General features: G+C 39.5%; 1 protein-coding gene across 1 annotated transcript in view; it reads left to right on the plus strand.

Annotated features, from left to right (window-relative positions):
- Positions 1 to 2,369: 2,369 nt before the first annotated feature.
- PPFIA2 (PTPRF interacting protein alpha 2) overlaps positions 2,370 to 20,180 on the plus strand; it is a 287,472-nt gene continuing 269,661 nt past the window's right edge. Inside the window, 2 exon segments of the mRNA XM_030960984.1 lie at positions 2,370 to 2,711; positions 10,553 to 10,803. Coding sequence (XP_030816844.1) covers positions 10,555 to 10,803 — 249 coding nt within the window. The 5' untranslated portion in view covers positions 2,370 to 2,711; positions 10,553 to 10,554.

Genomic DNA, 20,180 nt, shown 5'->3' on the forward strand with positions numbered 1-20,180 from the left:
ACAAAATGCCACCCAAACCCATGGAGAAGACGGAAGAAGAAACCCAGGACGACACCCTGTGCCCTCCATCTTGCTTCCATCCACAACATACTAAAAATCCCAAAACCTAAATTTCTCGCCAAGTGACACACCTACACTACTCTCTATAATCTATTTCACACTTTTGTGGATTCTAGTCTACCTTGAAGTCTAGGAAACTTTCTCCATGAATGAGGGTCACAGTCAGTGCTCCCCTGGGGGACAGGGCACCTCAGAGCAGAGAGAGAAATATTCCCAGTGCTCTGGGTTTTCACAAGTGGTGAGTTCTAGAGAGTTTGCTGCTGCAAACTCTGATCTTTAATTTCAAAGAAAGGTGAAGAAAACCCTTAAATAATGTAAAAAAACCCATCAGATATGTCCTCCTTCGAGTCAGTTCATACCAGCCAGCCTGGGTGGTACCTCCTGAGAATGACTGCTCTCAACGATTGCTTTTTGAGTCTCTTACTTTTTCCTTACTCGCCTAACTCAAAGCTCAGATTTGTGATAGTCATGCAGTAGAAGAACCTCAGAGATGACAGCTCTTGCCCTCAGCTACAGTGGCATAATCAGGCAACAACTCTAATGGTTTGTATGCTGATAAGTAAGTCAAGATAATGATCTGAAATGACCAAGTGAAATGACAAAAAGCCACTTGGAATAGTGGCACAGGTGAGAGGAAGAGCTATCTTATTTTTTTCTCTTTTCACCTATGCATTGCTGGCATGGCATCAGTGATTTCTTTGCACTTGGATTTGAAATGTCCATGTTGACAACTCTTCTCAGCCACTTTACTTACAGTGCATCCTCTGTGCATTCATATTTCCCACAATACAGGAGGTGTCACACCTCCTGTGAAGCCAGTTCAGCAGCAAGCATCACCGAGTCAGCACGGCGCTGGCTGCGGCTCCCTCCTCTCTCCAGCGCATTCCCACAGCACATGAAGAGACTTCGGGCTTTTGAAGCAACACAGTCAATCCTTCATGGATGATATTCTTTTTCTGTGCAGAAGAAATGCAAACAAATACTGGAATATTTTTTGCCAGAACAAAGTTTGAGTAGTTGATACATACACATCCTCAAACTGGGCTGAACAAACATCCTGAAGGCGGCTCTGAAAACGCCGGCTGGTACTCGTTCATTCATTCACAACGCCGGATTCCACGGACACCTATCACTGTCCCACTTCTCCAGCTCTCTTTTCCCGCCCGCCTCTGGCCGCCTGTGCGGCGCTGCGGGGCTGTGCGGGGCGCGCCGGGAGGCGCGGGGCAGCCCCGGAGGCGGCGGCAGCGCCCGGGGGGCTCGGATGCTGCAGCCCCTCCAGCCCCTCCGAACCGCCCGGGGACAGCACGGGCAGGGGAATTGTACGGGCCGGAGGCAGCGCCGCTGAACATCTAAGTCACGCCCTGGTGTCCCCTTTTTATTTTCTTTTTCTTAGGAGTGGGCGTGAGGGAATTAACGCCGAGCGAGCCGCGAAGCAGCGGCAGCAGCATCTGGGGAGCCGCGTGCGTGAGGCAGAGGAGGCAGACGCGATTACTTCAGAATTTATTTAAGGACTGGTGAAAACCACTGCAGCGGCTCCAGGGGAAGTCCCCGCGCCGAGGAGCGCGCCCAGCCCAGCCCGACACTGCCGCGCCGCTCCCTCCGCCTCCGCCCCCGGGCTCCGACCCCCGCACTGGGCTCCGGTCCCGGGCACAGGGCTCCGGACCCTGCCGCGCCCGGCATTCCCCAGTGTCTGATAATAATTACACGCCCGGGCTATTGAGATCATGGCAGGTTTTATCCCTGCTTTCTCACGGTCGGATTACCGCAGATGATACGCTTTATTACGCTCTACGGTTAGAAGAGATGTCGTGGCGTTTGCCTGAGCTCCTTGAATTACAGGGTGTAGTAGCGTAGCGCCGCCGTGCCAGTGTCGCTGCCGGTGTCCCCGGGAGACGCGGGGCTGGCAGCGGTGCCCGGGGCGCGGCCACGTGCCGTGGGTGACCCCCGCCCGGGGCTCCCCGCTCCGGCTCCGCGCTCCCGGCTCCGGCTCCGCACGGCTCTTTGCACGGTGCCAGCCGGGCAGCGATGTGCCAGCCGGGCAGCGACGAGCCGCGGGCAGAGGATTTCTCCCTGTAAAACAGAAAACCGCGTTTGCTTTTTGATCATGCAGGCAGTCGTGGGTGCGTGTGGACTTCAGTCACGCACAGAGGCATAATTAGCCTGGGAGGTATTGAAGAACCGGGGAAGACAAAACCGCTCAGTTAAGTTTAGCAAAAGAGAATAAATAAAAGAAAGATGCTTTCGCCCTGCCCCCTCCCCCTGTGATGGTTTGCCTCCAGCTGCAAAGATGCTGTTGCTCGAAAGGGGCTGCTGGAGCTTTAAGAGCCGCTCCCCCCCTTCCTCCTCCCGACAATGGTCTGAACCGAGCTCTGCTTCCCAAAGCAAAATTTGTAATATGCCATTTTTCCCATGGATGCTTCTCCTCTTGGCTGCTGACGAAGTGACCGAAGAAAATGTTGAGGTGCCAAGCAGCGAGACTTGCCGGAGGACGGGTGCGGGGGCTTGGGGTTCCTCGGAGCAACGCCTGTGTCACCATTTCTAGGAAGATGGTCCAGGAGTGCTCGGCTGTGTGAGTCCCCGCTCGAAGCCGGTGGAGACTGCGGTTGTTATTGATCAAGTGAAATAGCAGACGCCGAAATAAAAGATACTAGGTACTGAACCTTCTATTTCTGAGTTAGATATTCCTTCCTTAGCCCCGATATACTCAGGGGATGAGATGCAAATGCAAAATCTAGCTGTCTGCCTCTTGCTGTAGCACTTGTGTGGTATTTAAATGCATTTCTGTAATGGGAGTTGGGGGATTTCAGACTGAAAAATGTGAAATCAACTTTTTTTTTTTTTTTTGGCTGTGGTTAAGAGAGGTAGGAGATGAGAGGGATGACATAAAGAACAGATAGTTGGAATGAGTCCTTTTTCTAAGGTACTGTGCTGACCACCCCTCCTGTGTGGAAGGAGTGCAGGATGCTTCTGTTAAAGGTGATATCATAGTTTAGTGGCGACTGGCAGGTAAGGAGTTAACTAGGAGGAGGAATATGCATGTAATGCAACTCAGACAATAGGAAGGATTTTCCTTATTGGAATTACACTGTGCTGCCTAAGAGTGATCCTACTGAGGGCATCTGAAGAGACATATTGCAGTAAGATCTGGTTTTATCAGTCACTATATCTATTTAACGATTTGGAAAAAATAGCTTGTAAATGCAAAATACCCAGAACGATCCAATGAAATGAGTTTTCAAGCTGATGTCACTGTGGACAGGCTAGAATGTATGGTAGGTAGATTTCTACTTCTTTTTCCTGCAGCAAAATTACAAGTAACTTGAAATGACTCCTCAGCTGTGGTGTGCAAATCAAACATAAGAGCAAACAGGAAACAAGCTTTTAAAGCCAGTTATGAATAGAAAGGTGAGGGACTAAAATTAGATTCACATCTAAGGTGGTGGCCTTCAAGGTGAGCAAAATGAATGCTTGTCTAAGAGCCTTTGTCAGGCAGAAGCCAAGTAGCTTTGTGTCTTCTCATTCCCAGAGCTTCCCAAGTGAAAGAACTCCATCTGGTAAATAATTTCCAGGCTAAATGAGATTGCAGAGGTGTTTGTTACAATATTCACCTGAATAAATAATTCCAAGACTCTTGGGCAATTAAGATAACAGAAGATGCCAAATAGGGTGGGGTCCAGTTAGAAGAAGGACGACAACTTTTTCATTTTCCACCTCTATAAGTATACACATCACAGAAATTTCAAGTGGTTTTAGAGAAAGTCAGTATTGAGGACATACACCTGGTCCATACATGATCATAATCAGAGAGAAGTTAATATAAGAGTGTTGCTATCAATTAATTTGTTAATGGAGTCCCTCCCAAAAAGAAGCTTTATATAACTCTTAACCAAGGATGGCCATGTCCTGTGCTCTATGCTGGAATTTTTGTCCATTCCCCTCGTCTGGATTTTTAAACTGAGCTGCAGAATTCCTAATTGAGCTAATACAGAGTTCACTCTTGATGGAGACATAATGCAGCTAATGCTATAGATTTGCTATGACATTTTTGCATACAGCCTGAAAAATCTTAATGACAGTGAACCACATTCTTTCTCCCTCCACTAAGACAGATTACTTTTTGCCAGTTGGGTGTTGTGTGTTTAGAGGGGAAACTTGTTCATGATTTCTGGTAATATAGTAGGCAGTGGTCACATAACATCCATCATGCTCCCTGGTATCATGTAACAGGCATTTGTGATCTTTCTGCCTTTGTTTGGAGGGATTAAAATGACAGAAGATTGATGGCTTGTCTATGTTAGTGACTTTTTCAACCATCTGTACTGATCCAAACTCACTGAAGTCCATGATAGAATTTCCATGAATTCAAGCATTTGCTGGGTTTGATTCCATGCAGATAACTGGAGAAAACACTGAACTAGGAACCAGTCAACCTGGAAAAGGCTTTGTAGTAGATGGTGCAGTAGATACACGATGGACAAGAAAGATAATGTTTTGAGAGCTTCAGTGTCCTGCTTCTCAAGCTGCCATTGGGTATGGCTGTGATGCCTGAGCACTCAGGTCCAAAACTACTACTAAAATAAGAGTCTAGGTTTTGTTTCAAATTAGAAGAGTTCTAAAGTTATTACATTACCTAAAAGTCTATTTCTAGAGAGTGTTTATGTGCTACATGGATTTCAAGGGAAGCAGGAATTTGCCAGTATCCTGCTCCCTCTTCAGAACCTCTCTGGGGGTTTGGGAAAGTTGCAGATGCTACACAAGTTCACTATGTGTTGCAGTCCTTGCAAGTTTTGGATGCTATGAGGACACCCTGACCAAGGGAATTGTAATATCTGCTTCGTGGCTCAGGATGGATCTAAGGAACAATGATTATGTATTACCAGTAAAATGCCTGTGACTTAATGCAGCTTTCATTGAGAGATTGCTTTACTTACATTCAAAATACTGTGTAAAGTGATAAACTTTGTACTATAGAAGTAGTAAGTTCAGTATCAATGGAGCTTTTATTTTTCTATTTAAAGAAAGAGAAATATTTGAAAAGTCTTACTTTTGTTGGCTTAGATCAGTCAAGCATAACTTTAGTTAAGTTGTATTACTACAGGGCAAGTCAGCCTTTTTCTGGGAAAGAACACAAGCTTTCCTTCTCTTCTTTTGAATGGAGATATATAGTGCCCATTCAGCTATTAATATCAGCTCTTTCAGTTGAAGAGTATGCCACCTTGTTTATTCCTTGTTTATTCCTTTCCTCTCCTTCCTCTTCTTTGCAATCCTGGCTGCATGGGAAGTGTTACACAGAATGATGTACAGGAGAGCATATTCTGTTATCATGGACTTCTGTGGTCTTGAAAATATGGGACAGAGGTGTTTAATCCTCCACTTGCAGTTCTTAACACCCACTGGAAAGAAATTGCAGCTCCTCAGTGTTCATTCTTCGCTGCCTGTGTTCCACTTAACATGCCTTCAGGTTGGAGTAGATGATCTCCAGGGGTTCCTTGCAACCTGGAGTATTCAGTGATTCTGTCATATCCTGAGAGAGCAAGGTGGCTGTCCACTCACTAGTGGGTTGCTGTAGTTACCTGGCCTGTACCTCACTTTCTCCTGATGACCAATTGGTCAATTCAGGTCTTAATTACCTGCTCACCTTCTACGTCCATTTCCCCCCCCAGCTTCTTCTCTGCTGTTTCTGGGGCAAAAGCCTGCAGTTCTCTGGTGGCACAATGAGCTGCAGTAGCTTGCCAGATGCACGGTTAGGCACCACTGGTATAACCAAGTAGGATTTGAGGTATCAAATCTTGATTAAAAAATCCTTGGTAAAAATCCTTCAGTGGGAATTTACTCAATCTCTGCAAAGGTGCCTACTTATGGCTGGGTACAGATACATGAGTTTACTCAATTCAACATAATTCATCATTCCTTTGAAAAGAAGCAAAATCAGTGTTTTTGGGTTCTTGGATTTGTTTGGTGGTTGATTTGTTTGGGTCCTATCCCATGGAATTATTCCGTGTGGAAAGGACCTTTGGAAGTCATCTGTGACAACCCCTTGCTCAGTTCTGGGCCAAGTGCAAAACAAGATGAGTCTGCTCAGGTTTGGAAAATAAAAGAAAATTCAGTGTTAACTGTACTTTTCAGGAATTTAAGGCAGATATTTATGCACTTCAAATTTGTCACATTTAGATTTTGTTACATTACCTGAAACTTTTAAGAGAAGTTAGTTTGCAAATTAGAGTTTGTGACAATACAGTTCAAGGTTTCTGTTTTAAACTTCAGAGACAGGATTCTAATGCTTCATGTACATTGTTGATTGTCTTTGCGTATTCCTCCTTTGGTCACTGTCAGCTCTGAATTCTTTTTCACTAGCAGGACTCATCAAAGAAATGTAACTGTAATTGCCTTGTGGGAGTTGATAGGAATGTATAGATCAGGGAAAGGGATACTATGCTGGGATAACAAATATCTGAACATAGGAGCTGGCATGTGCAGACCAAGTGGAGAGATTAAAATACATGCACAGACTTGAAGATGTTTATGCATCTGATCTTCAGTGTGCATTCAGAGTTGAATGAGAAACTAACAGCCTATTAAGCTGTATAAAACCAATTCAAAAGAGTGAAGGGCTGGGAGTCTTCATTCCAGTCTTTGATCTTTTGGGGTCATTTCTGGGCATATGATTATATTCCATCAATCATATGACAAGCTGATAAACACAGTTAGAAAACATGGAATATCCAGATGTCAGTTTGGATGTGCCTGGTCTATCTAGCGGCTATGGTTTAAAAAATCAAGTTCTCTGAGCCTAGCCAGTTTTTGAAGCAGTAAGAATGGAGAACAAAAAGGAAGCTTAATGGCAGACCTTTATTAATCTTGTTCAGTTCAATTCTGAGTGGAATTGATATCTACATGTTTAGTAAGAACTGAGTACCTGAGACAAATACCTGCTATGTATGCATGGATCTGTACATATATCATTAAGTCCAGGATGCAGCTGTCTGGTGTATACGGAATTTGATTCATGCGTATATAGGGAAAGATATCTGAGTTTTTTCAAAAGTTATGTAAATGCAGAGATCAGCTGCAAAAGTGCATGTGGCATGGTAGTTCTGAAGTGTAATAGAAGTGGCCCTGGAAATAGCCTTATTTTGAGCCTTTTAGAACTGCAGCATTGAATATGGCTGTGTCTCCCCTATAAATACAACTGAAAAAGGAATATATTTTTCACAAAAAGGATGGTTTATTCTGGTTAATTTATTAGATAGATCACTTTCAGTGTTTAATGATTGAAATCCTTCCTGTATAAAATATGCTTGAGCTTAACACAGATTTATGGTCTGTGATAAGTGGGGAAGAGTAGGTAGATAGAGTGATTCCTTCTAATTTCATTGTATGAAATATTTCAGCTGATTATATTATGAAGCCTGACTAAAAATTGTTAGGGTGATGGAGATTTTTAATCACAAAATTTAGGTTTAAAATTCAAATTACATAGCAGGAAAATCAGAAATGGCCCTCTTTCCCTACTGGAAATTTTAAAAATATAATTCAGGTTACTCAGGATATCACCACATTAGCAATCAGACCAAACTGATAATAGCAGTACTATTTATATGCTATGTTTTAGCATGAATCCCTCATTGTTTCTGTCTGTATGTGTTGTCTTGGTCATTTATGTACTTCTGGTGTATGCAAACTAAATTCCTTTCAGGGATAACTAAGCTGGGAGCTGACTCTTACATTTAAATCTCCTGACCCTGTGTGTGAACAACATCATCCTGTGGTTAGCCAAAGGTTGACTAATACATGCACACACCATCAGGAAATGTCAAGAACTCTTGTAACTCTGTGACATATTTCATTTCCTGTATAAAGATCCAAAAGCATGTGTGCCCTTCTATTTGTCCTCAGCTTCCAATCTTATACTACTAGGCTGTGATCGGTCTATTTGCTGACACTCCTTCTCTGTTCCTGTGAAGTTCTTCCTCTGCTTTATCTGCCCTAGCTTTTGTTGCAGTCCCTCTTGGTAAGCCTTCTTTCCTTTTGTTTTTTTTTCTTTATTTAAAAATTCTTCAAATATTCTCAGTATTTTGATTCCTTCCTGCTATCAACGAGGAAATTTGTAAAAGGTGTAATAAGGTCCTGGGGAGGTAGCTCTATTCTTCAGCATGTGCTTGGGAACAGTGTTAAATGGTGGCTGCCTCAGGATATTGAAAGCATCCCATGTGTTGGCACACATAAGAGTGATAAATGCCAAGAAAGTTTTAAAAAAGGAAAATAAAAATGCTTTTCTAAAGGCAAGAAGACACAAATCATAGTAAATCGAGCAGCGTGGCATACTAGATCTTTCATGAAAGGCTGTAAGAAATTTTTCTTTGGCGGCCCCACAGCAAACCTGCAGTTGCTTGAGATTTTGTTCCTTTTTTTGTGGCTTGGTGACCCAGGAGCACTCTGAGAAGCCAGGTTTCCTTCCGAGTTGTTGGACCCCCACAAACAATCTGTGTGATGACATGATCCAGGATTCCCTCCCATATCTCCTGCTCCTTGCTCTTACAAGAGTCGAAGTGTCCCTTTCTGTCATGCCCTACCAGCATTTCTGTCTGGCTCAGGTTAACAGACTGCTTTGCTATATTTCTCTTCACTCTCAGGGTGGGTGAGGGAGAGGATGCAAGTGGTTCCAATGGAATAATGGCATTGATCTCCGAACTTCCAGAAAGCAATGTACATCACCAGGCTGACTGCAAGAACTGCTGTACCTTTTAAAGATTCTCCTGGGGCTGTGAGCTGTGGGAGAAAACTTCCAAATAGCAACTGCCTACACCAGGAACTGCCCACCCATTCCCTGCCTTCTCTGCTGTCTTAGTCATAGCCCAGGTTTGTTATTTGTGCTGTCAGAACAATGCAGTCCAGGGATTCAAAATAAGAACAATGCATGGCCCCCTGCCTTCCCTGAATGCAACAGCTGAGAGGGACAAGAGGTGATAATAGTGCCATGAGCATTCAACTCATGGATTCCCTTATTACCCCACAACCACTTACATGTATGTCTTCCCACATCCCCATAATGACCTTAAGAGATTTCCTATCTAGTATGAATGCAAGGTGCTGAGGCAGCAACAGCTGTCCACATAGAGCTTTCCCTACCTGTTCTCACACACTCACCAGCATTCCCACAAAGCTGTACCACTCTCACTCTGCCACAGCCTGTGTGCAGGGGTAGCAAATGCTGTGCCCTTCACACCAGAAACCTGATCTGCATGTGTAGCACATTGGAAGTAATTTCTTGAATGATGAAGCTTCACTGATGAGAATCCCCTGGGATAAGAAGTGTGACCCATGAGATGTTGATGATTGTGAGGCAGAAAGGGTTCAGTGACAATCCAGATTGTTAACTTTGATCTTGGAAAATGGGCATGCAGAGACCATGGTTTCTGGCTACCTGGTGCATACTGAAAAGTTATCATTGAACTGGGCAAGTGGCAGATGGCCTTGGGATTTTTTTAGTTATCCCTTTGCTCACAGTGAACTTGACCACCCCAAACTGGTTAGCCACAGGTGGGAGCTGAGTGGAGACTGGCAATGGATGGCCTCTTGATGAGTGCAGTGTACTTACACGATGTTGTGAGAGGTTCCTGGAGGCAAGACAGGCTCCCCTGGCTGGCATCCCGCATCCCAAGGTCCCTGGGGACAGTGGACAAAGCCGTCAACATCAGCAAGCTCTCCCAAAGATTCCTAAAGCTTCTCACTGAACATGAAGTGGGGGTTTGAGATTTTTGTAAAAAGCTTTGGAGCTGAAGTATGGGACTAGGTGATGTTATTTGCTCTGCTCAGGACAGATTTAAGAAACAAACAGTGATTCTGTTCCTGGTAATTCAATTTGCACAAGATATCATAGGGATGTAATTAGCAGAGTTTCTAGTTCTTGACCTCTTACTGAGCAAGCTCACTGGAGAATAACTTCCCCTGAGGATGGAAATAACTAGATAGAAAAATAGATTAACCTGGCATTGTTAAGGCAGCATGATACTGGATCAATGGTTAGCCCAAGCTGTACTGTAGAATTGCCTAGAGGAAGACAAAATCTGGCAATTAGTGGCAGCTATTGACATCAATACCAACAATTCAACAATGAAATTAAGTAAGAGAAGGGACAAAAGCAACAATAAGGGAGACTACAATTGCAGAGGAAGTATTTTCTGTTATTTTAAGAGAGTATTATTTCCCAAACTATTAATTTAAAATATTCTGTAACCCTCCATCTCCTTCCAATCAGTCTTCTTTAGTTTTGGGAAGCACTTTCAAAGTCTTTGCTCTATGGAATTAGTCACTGTATTTAATCCCTCTCTATTGATCATCTGATTAACATTGCACACAAGTTTAAAAGTGGGAACAATGCAATAATCTACTAACTGTGTCCATGTGACAGAGTTTATTATTCCTCTTATGAAACATCCTCAAATGTTTTCGCTACTGAAGAGCTGTTCCTTGATTTGTGTTTGTTTTAAAGAAATGATGTGTGAAGTGATGCCAACGATAAACGAGGACACCCCGATGAGTCAACGGGGGTCCCAAAGCAGTGGCTCGGACTCGGATTCTCATTTTGAGCAGCTGATGGTGAACATGCTGGATGAAAGGGACCGTCTCCTGGATACCCTTCGGGAGACACAGGAAAGCTTGTCACTTGCGCAGCAACGCCTACAGGATGTCATCTACGACAGAGATTCCCTCCAGCGACAGCTGAACTCAGCACTGCCTCAGGTATGTTGTTAACAAAGATTTTTTTTTTTTTGTTTAGGTTCACTAATTTTTGAGTTAACACCAATTACTTTAACCCTAATCAGTATGCATTCCTTGAGGTCCAAATTTTGCTCCCATTGATGTCAGCTTCAGAACTCCTATTGAATTAATAGAACCTGGTTTGACCTGTATTGGACCTGTTTTCATATTTAAGTGTAGGAGTAATGCTGTTGACTTGAAGGAGAGCAAGATTAAGGCCTGTAGCTACTGGTTCTTTTGGCTGTTGCTCTAGCATTTACAACAGGTGAGGAATCATTTAAATAAAAGATCTAGAGGCAGAAATAAAGAAGAATGAGGATGTCTTCTAGAGACTTGTAATAAACAAAAAATAAAACTAACTAATGTAGTTAAATAAGTTATGACGCAAGCCCAAAAAAAACCTGATACATTAATAGTTTAATTTAATTAAGTTTAAATATTTATATAAATCTCATTATCTGAAGTTACCCTAGTCTTTTTTAGGAACTTCAAAACTGAATGACTTCAGTTAAAATACTAGTATGATATATGTCAATAATATGTATCAATAGAAATGTTTTTAATATACTAGAATTAAAAGCAAAGGAAGATTTTACTTCAGTCTGCGTATGTGGCCAGAGGTTGGAATGATACCATGATTCAAAATTCAGACTTTCTCCGTGTTTCTTTCTTTGTGTCTCTCAGCTGTCATGTATTAGGGAATGTGACCGTGACGGCCTAGGGAGGAATTAGGACTGTGTGGTTGGAATGAAGAGGCAATAAGGATGAATGAAATAAGTAAGAAAATTTTTAAGGGTAGAAGAGGAAAGCGGCACCCTCTGGAATAGGGAACAGCAGCTCCCTATTCAAGGGCTAACCTCAGTAGGTTTTTGAAATATCTTGGGATAGGACAAAATAGGGGGAGAGAAAGAGAGAGACACTGTAATCATTTGAAGAACAGCATTAGTAACTTGAGCATTAGCTCCAGACAATAAGAATGCCTGCAGCTGTTTTGGGACAAACAAAAAGGAGTAGCAATGATCTTGATAAACTGTAAAATCAAGGTTGGTTTTTTTTTCCTCTTTATTTGTGGGCAGTTGAGCTTCTTTTTGCAGGTATCTCTACATAGAAGAGTGGAAAAGAGTAAGTGTAAGACAGCATAAATCCTTTACCCAAAGATTTGCTGCTGGAAATCCAAAGAAGAGAGGATGCTCTGCATCTGTGAAGTCCCATTCAGTGTGCTGCACAGTGTGCAGAGGCGCTTTCCACTGAGCCCATAGTGAGGTATTTTTGTTGAGCACTAGCAGGTGTCTAAGCCCTAATAAGTCTTGCATATGCAGAACTCCAGCTAAAATGCTGGAGACTAGCTAAGGAAAATCATATTCATTATAATGCCATACAGAGCCTAAAAGAAATAAATTCTAAGGAAATGGATCACAATAGTATTTTATTCTTTATTTTTTCTAGTAAGAAATAAAGATTAAAATTATATTTTGTTACATAGTTTTGACTGATAGCTATACACCTGCTAAAAGCAATAGATTTGTCAGATGAATGCTTTGGTCTGCCATGTACCATTAAGAATATGTTTCAGGTAGCATTCATCCTTACATCTAAGAGAGATGTAGGTTTCCCATATGAGAAACTGTGTGACACACTGCTTACACCTTAAAGCAGAATCAGGCTTTATGTCCATCAAATATGTTATCTAGATCTTCATGTAAGTAATTAAATTCTTATAAGTACAGAACACTGGCTTAGTAATATAACATTTGAGTAATAGAGTCTTTCAAGGATGTAATTTTCATATCACTGCCATACTATTTAGTTCCAATTCTGGACTTGAGATATTCTATATAGTACTTTCACAGTTTTTTGGTTTATGGTTTTATGAATGGCAAGCTTGCCTTGCTAACTGCCTGTTGTAGCCTTCTGACAAAGTATTACCTAGGACTTATTACCTAGTGGAGAGGAAGATTTCTCTCTTTACTCAGTTTAGGAGGAGAATATACAAATATACGATATCTATGTGATAATTATCATTTAGTTGTGGTGTCTAATGAGTCTTGCTTTATCAGAATTTATTCTTTTAGTTCTTGATCCCTCGAGTGGTTTTCAAAATTCAATTATTTCTTAGTATTTACATAGTGCTTTATTAGTAGAAACTGTGTATTGACACAGTTGTATTCCAAAGCATTTTTGTTAGGACACTGTTTTTGCTTATTGTCTAAGTGTTTACAGTGAAAAATATGTTCTGGAAAAATCATTACACTTGTAATAAATAGAACCTGCACAAAAAGAGCTTGCATGAAAACTCAGCCATTGAAAAATATTGTCTGATGGGAAATAGGAAATCATAAATAACATTGAATGGGAAGCTTGTGCTATTAGTTAATGCTGTTACAGCTGTTAAGGCTGCAGCCAATGACTGTAAATGTCTTTAAGTTTTTATACTGGTCTGCACTGCAACAGAACAATGTACAATTAACTATATCTTTCAAATCTGAGTTACATAAATATAGTTGTCATGCTAAATGCTATCATTGAAATAAATTTTATTTCCATTAGATTGGCAGTTTTAACTTTATGAACATCTGTGTGCAACTGAACAGCTATGTTTGAGGAAGGAAGGAAAAAGTGAGCAGTAAATTACAGATCAGCTAGTCTAAATAAAATAACAGGGAAGACTTTAATCTTGTTTTGGAGGAAAATCTAATGATACGTCAAAAAGCTAACTTAAAAATATGACAAGGGTTTATCAAAATTATCTTTATACAAAGTAACTCAACATGACTCTCTGCTACCAGACTTTTTAGATTGGGGAACTACAGTATCCCTAAAATGATATCTTTTGAAGTCACCTCATTTAAATTTCCAAGGTGTGTAAGGAAAAGCAATGTAATAATTAATAAGGTCGTAATAAAAGAGAGAGAGGAAAAATTTTCACTTACAGTAGACTGACAGGATGGAAGGAGAGTAGTAGTAGTTAATGTATTTTGAGATAAGCTTTTACTTATTTGAGCATAAAAAGAAGCATGCTAGTGGAAATTTCAGATGACACAAAATTAAGTTGAATTTTGAACTAAGGGAGTATTATAATACACAAGAACAAAAGTAACAGTGGTGGGATGGTAGTGCATGGTAAAAGGGTGAGTGCCTTATATCTAGCAGATAATAAAAAAAATCAAGACCTTTTACATAGCAGTAGTAAAGTGGGATAATATTTGGTTTACAATGGTGGTAGGCAGCCAGTGGGAGGTTAGAAATGAAAAGTACAATTTTGAAATGTGTTATGTAAGCGACTTCTGTTGGAAGTAGGTAAATATTAATGCAGTTAGACCAAGGGGTGGTTTGGACTTTATTTATTTGAGTTTTGGCTCAGTAGTGATTGAGTCAACCTCAAATTTGAAGAGATTGAGAAAAACACTGCTAGAGGAAAGAGTAAGTAATATTTTCTGTCTGAAAAGACTAATTGAAGATTTCTTATTTCTGGGGGAAACTGGCTTGAGAGGGACTATGAGTGATTTCATAGATTTTCTTGGAGAGACAGGAAGATGGAATGAACAGGTAAAGATGAAAGAAATGTTTTAAGCCAAAAATAATGTTGATGAAGGAATAAATGATTATAGGGTACCATGAATAAAGATAGGTCATTCATCAAAAAAAGGTCTTGCATTATGGAGGAATGGCATCTTTCTTAGACAAAGACACAGTGAAAACCCAAAACTGTTTTCAAGATGAAGCTGGTATAAAAGTCATAATACCTTTGCTTAACCTGTGAACTGGACCCAAAACAATTCTTCAGATTCTTTATTTCAAACTTGATTTTGGAGATACTCAGAATCTAGTTCACAAGTGGTCTTGTTTATTCTTCTCAAAGCTGCCTGTTGACAGAGGAAGCTTCTAAGGAAAGTGTGTCTGGGTCTGCAATGCATGATCCCCAACAACAGGAATTTATTGCATTTAGGTCATGACTCTTAAATCCAGGAAAAAAAATTGCTAAATACAATGAACTACACTGTAATGAGGAAGCATACAATCTAAATACTTAATATTGTGGTTTTGTTTTATTGGAGCAAAATAAGGTCTTTTACTGCAGCATAAGAAAGTGTTCTACTTAAAAGGTTAGGAGCTCTAACTCCGTTTTTGAGTGCTAAAAAGAGGAAAATGTTTAGTTACAACTTTCTCAAGCAAATTTAACCATAATCTTCTCTAAGCTAAATAGTCTAGAAAATACCACCTTGATTAGTTACCTTGTAAACAAACTGGAAAAATACAGCATACGCCATTGCAAGACTTCAAATGACACATAGAATGATGAGTTGTAAATGCATTCTGATAAACAAGACTGAATGAGTCTTGGTTTTTGGTTATTTTACTGCTTTTTTTAGCCTTTCAAGAATAAGTTTCAAGGTATGAAAGGTATTATTTATATGAAGATGTTAATAAATTATCACTCTCTAGTCAAGTTTATTTTGTTCATTAATAATGTACTTACTGATTTACTTAGAAATTATTATTCACAGAATAGTTGAGGTAGGGAAGGACCTCAGGAGGTCACCTTGTCTAGCTTTTCTGTTGCAGCAGGGTTACTAAGAACAGGCTGCCCAGGACTGTGTCCAGATGGCTTTTAAATATCTCTGAGGGTAGACTCCACAGCCTCTCTGGGCAACCTGTGCCAGTGCTCAGTCACCCTTACTGTAAAAAGTAAAAAATGTTTCCTGATGTTCAGGAGGAACCTTCTGTGTTTCCATTTGTGTTCATTGTCTCTTCAATATTACATTACCAGAAAGTCCTGATTTTACTGATAATTTATGGTAGCAGATTTTATTTTTAGTGGCTGTAAGTCTTTTCATGTATTGATTATCGGAATCTGCACCTATGATACATCTTTTTTAGTACTATTGGCTGTCAGTAGTCAACTCATTATTTTCCATATGCCTTAGCATAGTTTCCAGGAGGATCAGGAGGATCTGCTCCATGGTCTTGCTGGTCACTGAGGTGAAACTGACTGGCTTTCAGTTGCCTACATCTTCCTTTTTACCCTCCTTAAAAATTAGGGTTACCTTTCTCGTTTTCCAGTCAGGGGAAACTTCACAGGGCTGACACAACTTCTCAAATATGATGGATAATGGCTTAGACACTTCATCCATCAGTTCCCTCAGGACATGTGGGTGCATCTCATCAGCTGCTATGGACTTGCACTCCTTGTACATAATCTCAAACCTGCTCTTCAGTGAGTGCTTCTGCATTCTCCCAGTCCATGCCTTTGCCTTCTGCAAGTCGGGGTGCTGTGGCTGGAGCACAATGTGTAGTTTGCGCGGCTTTAAACAGCTTAACTTATATGAGTTGAATTCTTCTATGCATGGGTATAAAACCTCCTGTCTTTAAAAAAGACCTTTTAAAACTAAAGCAGTCTAGATTTTTTATTCCTTGGTAGAGATCATTGAATAATTTATACTGAAAGAGACCATTGGAAGTCTATTTTCTTTCATTTTTTAAACTTATTTTGTTTATTTCCAGCAAGTTTGAGTATGTTGTGATTTGAGTGAATCTCTCTGGTGGAGATCTAAACACGTAGTTCTAGTTGAGTTTAAATTCTTTTGAATGCTGCAAAAATATTTTTTTTCTCTGCAATAGATATTATTGTCAGCACTGTTTGCAAATCTTTCTGGATACCGATGGTAGGATTGTTTGGAGTGTGGAACTGCAATACTAAAAGGAATCTTTTTATGTCTTCTGGTACCCCATAGATTTCAACTAAATTGTAATTGTTAGCTACAATAATTCAGTAATAAAATCAGTAATAGAAATATAGTAGTAATCATTAAGGTTTTATTTGATCTAATAAGATACCACTCATTTAGAAATGCTTACTGGAGGCATGATAGAAGGGAAAATCCAAAGAGGGAAATGTAATGACCTTGTTTTATTGAACCAGTTTATGTAATTTGATCAATGTTAACCTTTAATAGAATTGTGATTAGAGAATTTTGTTGATAGACTTGCATTTTCTTCCAATACAGTGAGCAATGACTTTTTTACTGCCAGAGACAAGAAAGGTATAGGGAGACAACAGTAAATCAGTAGGGCCTTATTCTGAGGTTGTGTTTTCTGTTTTAGATGTGTGTGTGTATAGTACATGGATACAAAATACTGGCATTGCAAAGATACATGTATAGATACAAAAATAAAATAGCCTGACATAAATAAATACACAGATTTAAACAGCAATAATTAAAATAGACTTTGTTTATTTAGGATTGGGCATTTGCTGTTTGGGTGAAAATAATACCTTGACCCACAGTATTGTTCCCAAAACAGCTCTTGCTCCTATGATGAAGATGGAATGATGGCTTTTTTTCACTCTTTATTTCTTTCTGGCTGTGCTGAAGAACACAGAGTACCAATGGCATCCTGTATATTTGAATGAATAATCAGTACTTTTTCTGAGGTTCTAAAAACATCCTCTTGTGTGAAGGACTTCTGTAAGTTCTCCATTTTTTTTTAATCTTGCAAGATTATGCATTTTTCTCAAATTTCCAGGGAATAATTTAAGAAGAATTCCAAGTAGTGAAATGGAGATCTGAGTGGAATGTGTCTGAAGGGAAAGTTCTGAGTTTTCTGTTTCAAAAATCCAGTGATATGCTCTGTATTCATGTGTAAAAACTAAAGCTTGAGCCAGTGTTTGTTTCCATCTCTGAATTTCCTGTGGTTTATAGTTTTGCTGCCTACTAAATATAAACATGTTAATTTTCAGGTGTTCTGAATCCATGTAGTTCCCACTAAAATCAATGCAAGTAGCAAAAGTGTTTGTGACTGCCAAAATCAGTTCAGATTGCTAAATAACAGAAATATTTTCTTAAACAAATTGGAATGATGCTTTTTTGCTAATTATTTTAACTGTTTGTCTCAAGATGCTAACATTGAGGGAAGCATATTGAGATGTATGCAAAAAATCAGATACTAACCATAACTATCGGTTCTAATAGAGTAAATATGGAAATACATGTTTTTACAGGATTTAAATGTAGAGGGGAGACAGAGCATCTGGAAATCAAAGAAAACTTGGCATTATAAAGTTGCAATAGTTTAAGTGCAACACAATGCTAGAGTATTAGTTGTGTCCAACCTAACAAATGTTTAGGAAAAATTTAAGGTTTTTCTTCCTTGGTAACAGAACATGTAACATAACAGCGCGTGGCAGTTTTTTCCACATAAAATTGAATGAAAGTTGTTCTCATAGTGTTAAATACAAATTTTATTCTAAGGATGACTCCTAACTAATATTATCTGATAAAAGGCAGATTGAGATATCTGTGGTATAAGTAAGACACTGCTTTAGCTGGGTCTTCTCTGGACTATCTTTTTTTCCTTTTTAACTGCCATCATATTCCAAACAGAGCTGTAGGGGGATAGAATATAAGAAAATAAAGATAGTGTAGAAATTAATCTTACCCCTGAGGAGTTGCAGCTGGGCCAATTATCAAAGATTGGGAACAGGCCTGACTTTAACAGGCCACAGCTGTAACCAATGAGAAGAAGAGTGCTATAGAAGAGTGGGGTGGCTGGTTGAGAAGGGAGCTGGAGTAATTTGGCTCCTTTGTGAAGACGAAAGAGTCAGTGCTCTGAGGAGCTGCCCATGAGAAACACCCAGAAGGTATGAAACTTTTGTGATAAGGAGACAACAGTATGGACCCCCTGCAAGAAGATGAAAACACAGAGCACTGTTAAAGGTATAATTATACTTACAAGTAACAACTTGAATTCTTTTCAAGTATGAGTTTATTTCCTTGCTCTTGTGAAGTTCTGTGTATACAGTAACATATCACAAATAATTATAAGCAGGAGATTTTATCTTAAAAGCTTTGGACTTAATAAATACTTGATGACTGAAGGAGACTGATGTGGCAATCCAGCAGAGGAGTAAAGTGGGATATGGGGAAAAAATACAGAAACTTAAATATTTAGAGGAGGAAGAACATGTGGTGAATGCCTGAAGCAATTAGCAAGACTATGTTCTCCCATTTTGCTCTGCATCTGCTTCATAAACATTGACATCAATTATTTTAGCTTGAACCAGGTACATCAACTGCTACATTAACTATTGATGGCTCATTATCTGAAGGTTTAGAAAGACTCACAAATGAATATGAGGAAAAAATATAGTGGTGCTGGTCAACAGAACAGAGCATAGATGGTTATCCAAGTCTCTATATATTAAGCTGTTACCATTAAAATTATAGACACTGTAGTTTTAATAACAGCCATAGTCATGGTTTTTGTCCCCTAGTTTTCATAACAGCTATAGTCATGCCTCTCAGCGTTTAAGAAGCATTTGACCAATGGTTTCAACAATGTGATTTAACTTTGTCAGCCCTGAAGTGGTCAGGCATTAGAACTAGATGATTATTTTAAGTCCCTTCTAACTGAACTATTCTATGCTGTTACACAGTGAGGAAGAGCTGGAAAAAAATTAGTGCAATTTTATAAAACTTAAATGTGATAATTTTCTTTTTGCTCATGTCCTTCAAAGTGGATGGTAGAGGCTGACACATCATCCAAGAACACTGTGAAAACATATTGCCTTTTTTTAAAGTTGTCTATTAAAAGCAAAGAAAATGCAGAATATTTAAGAATCAGCTTTTAGAAGTGTCTTATTCAGGCTGTCTTCTATCTTAATAATTTCCCATAATGAGTATTCACTCAAAACAATAAAATTATGTTAGGGGCATGCTTTTTATTTTAAAAGTAGGGATAATTTAGTTCTTATTCAAGTGTGTAGAGTTTTCCTGTTGACTCCGAAGAAATAGGTTTGTTTTTATTGATGAATACGTATCTTTCATATGAGCCCCGGGAATCTGAACTTCTACATATAGAAGTTAAGGGCCAGTAACTTTATTTAGTGTAATGTAGCATTTCTGTAGTCTACTCAAGAATCTGTTCCAAATCATAGTTTGCTGAGTATATCTTCTTATCCTTTAAGTTGTTTTCCTATTTAGGATCAGATTATAGGTTTTTTTTCTTTTAATTATTGTTGGTGAACTGCATTCTTTACCATGTATGAGTTCTAAAAAAATTCCAATTATACTGTGACAGTTGATTTGTTATGACAGCCAGTCATCTGTCAAAACAGAAAATATTAAATAAATATTGGAGACTTACAGTAAGGTTTTTTGTTGTAGGTTGGTTTATTTGAAATTATGAAGTAACCAAAATTACAGATTTGTTTTTTTCCTGCATTGGATTTTTTTAAATGATACTCTAAGCAGAAGGGAACATAGGAATAAGTAAAGGGAAGGAGCAATAAGGAAATGGTATTCTTTATCAAAGGGACAGAATTTTCTAAGCAGGGGTAGAGCCAACGTCAGTCTGTGCAG

This window comes from Camarhynchus parvulus, chromosome 1A (assembly GCF_901933205.1).
Source record: "Camarhynchus parvulus chromosome 1A, STF_HiC, whole genome shotgun sequence".
NCBI classification, from domain to species: domain Eukaryota; kingdom Metazoa; phylum Chordata; class Aves; order Passeriformes; family Thraupidae; genus Camarhynchus; species Camarhynchus parvulus.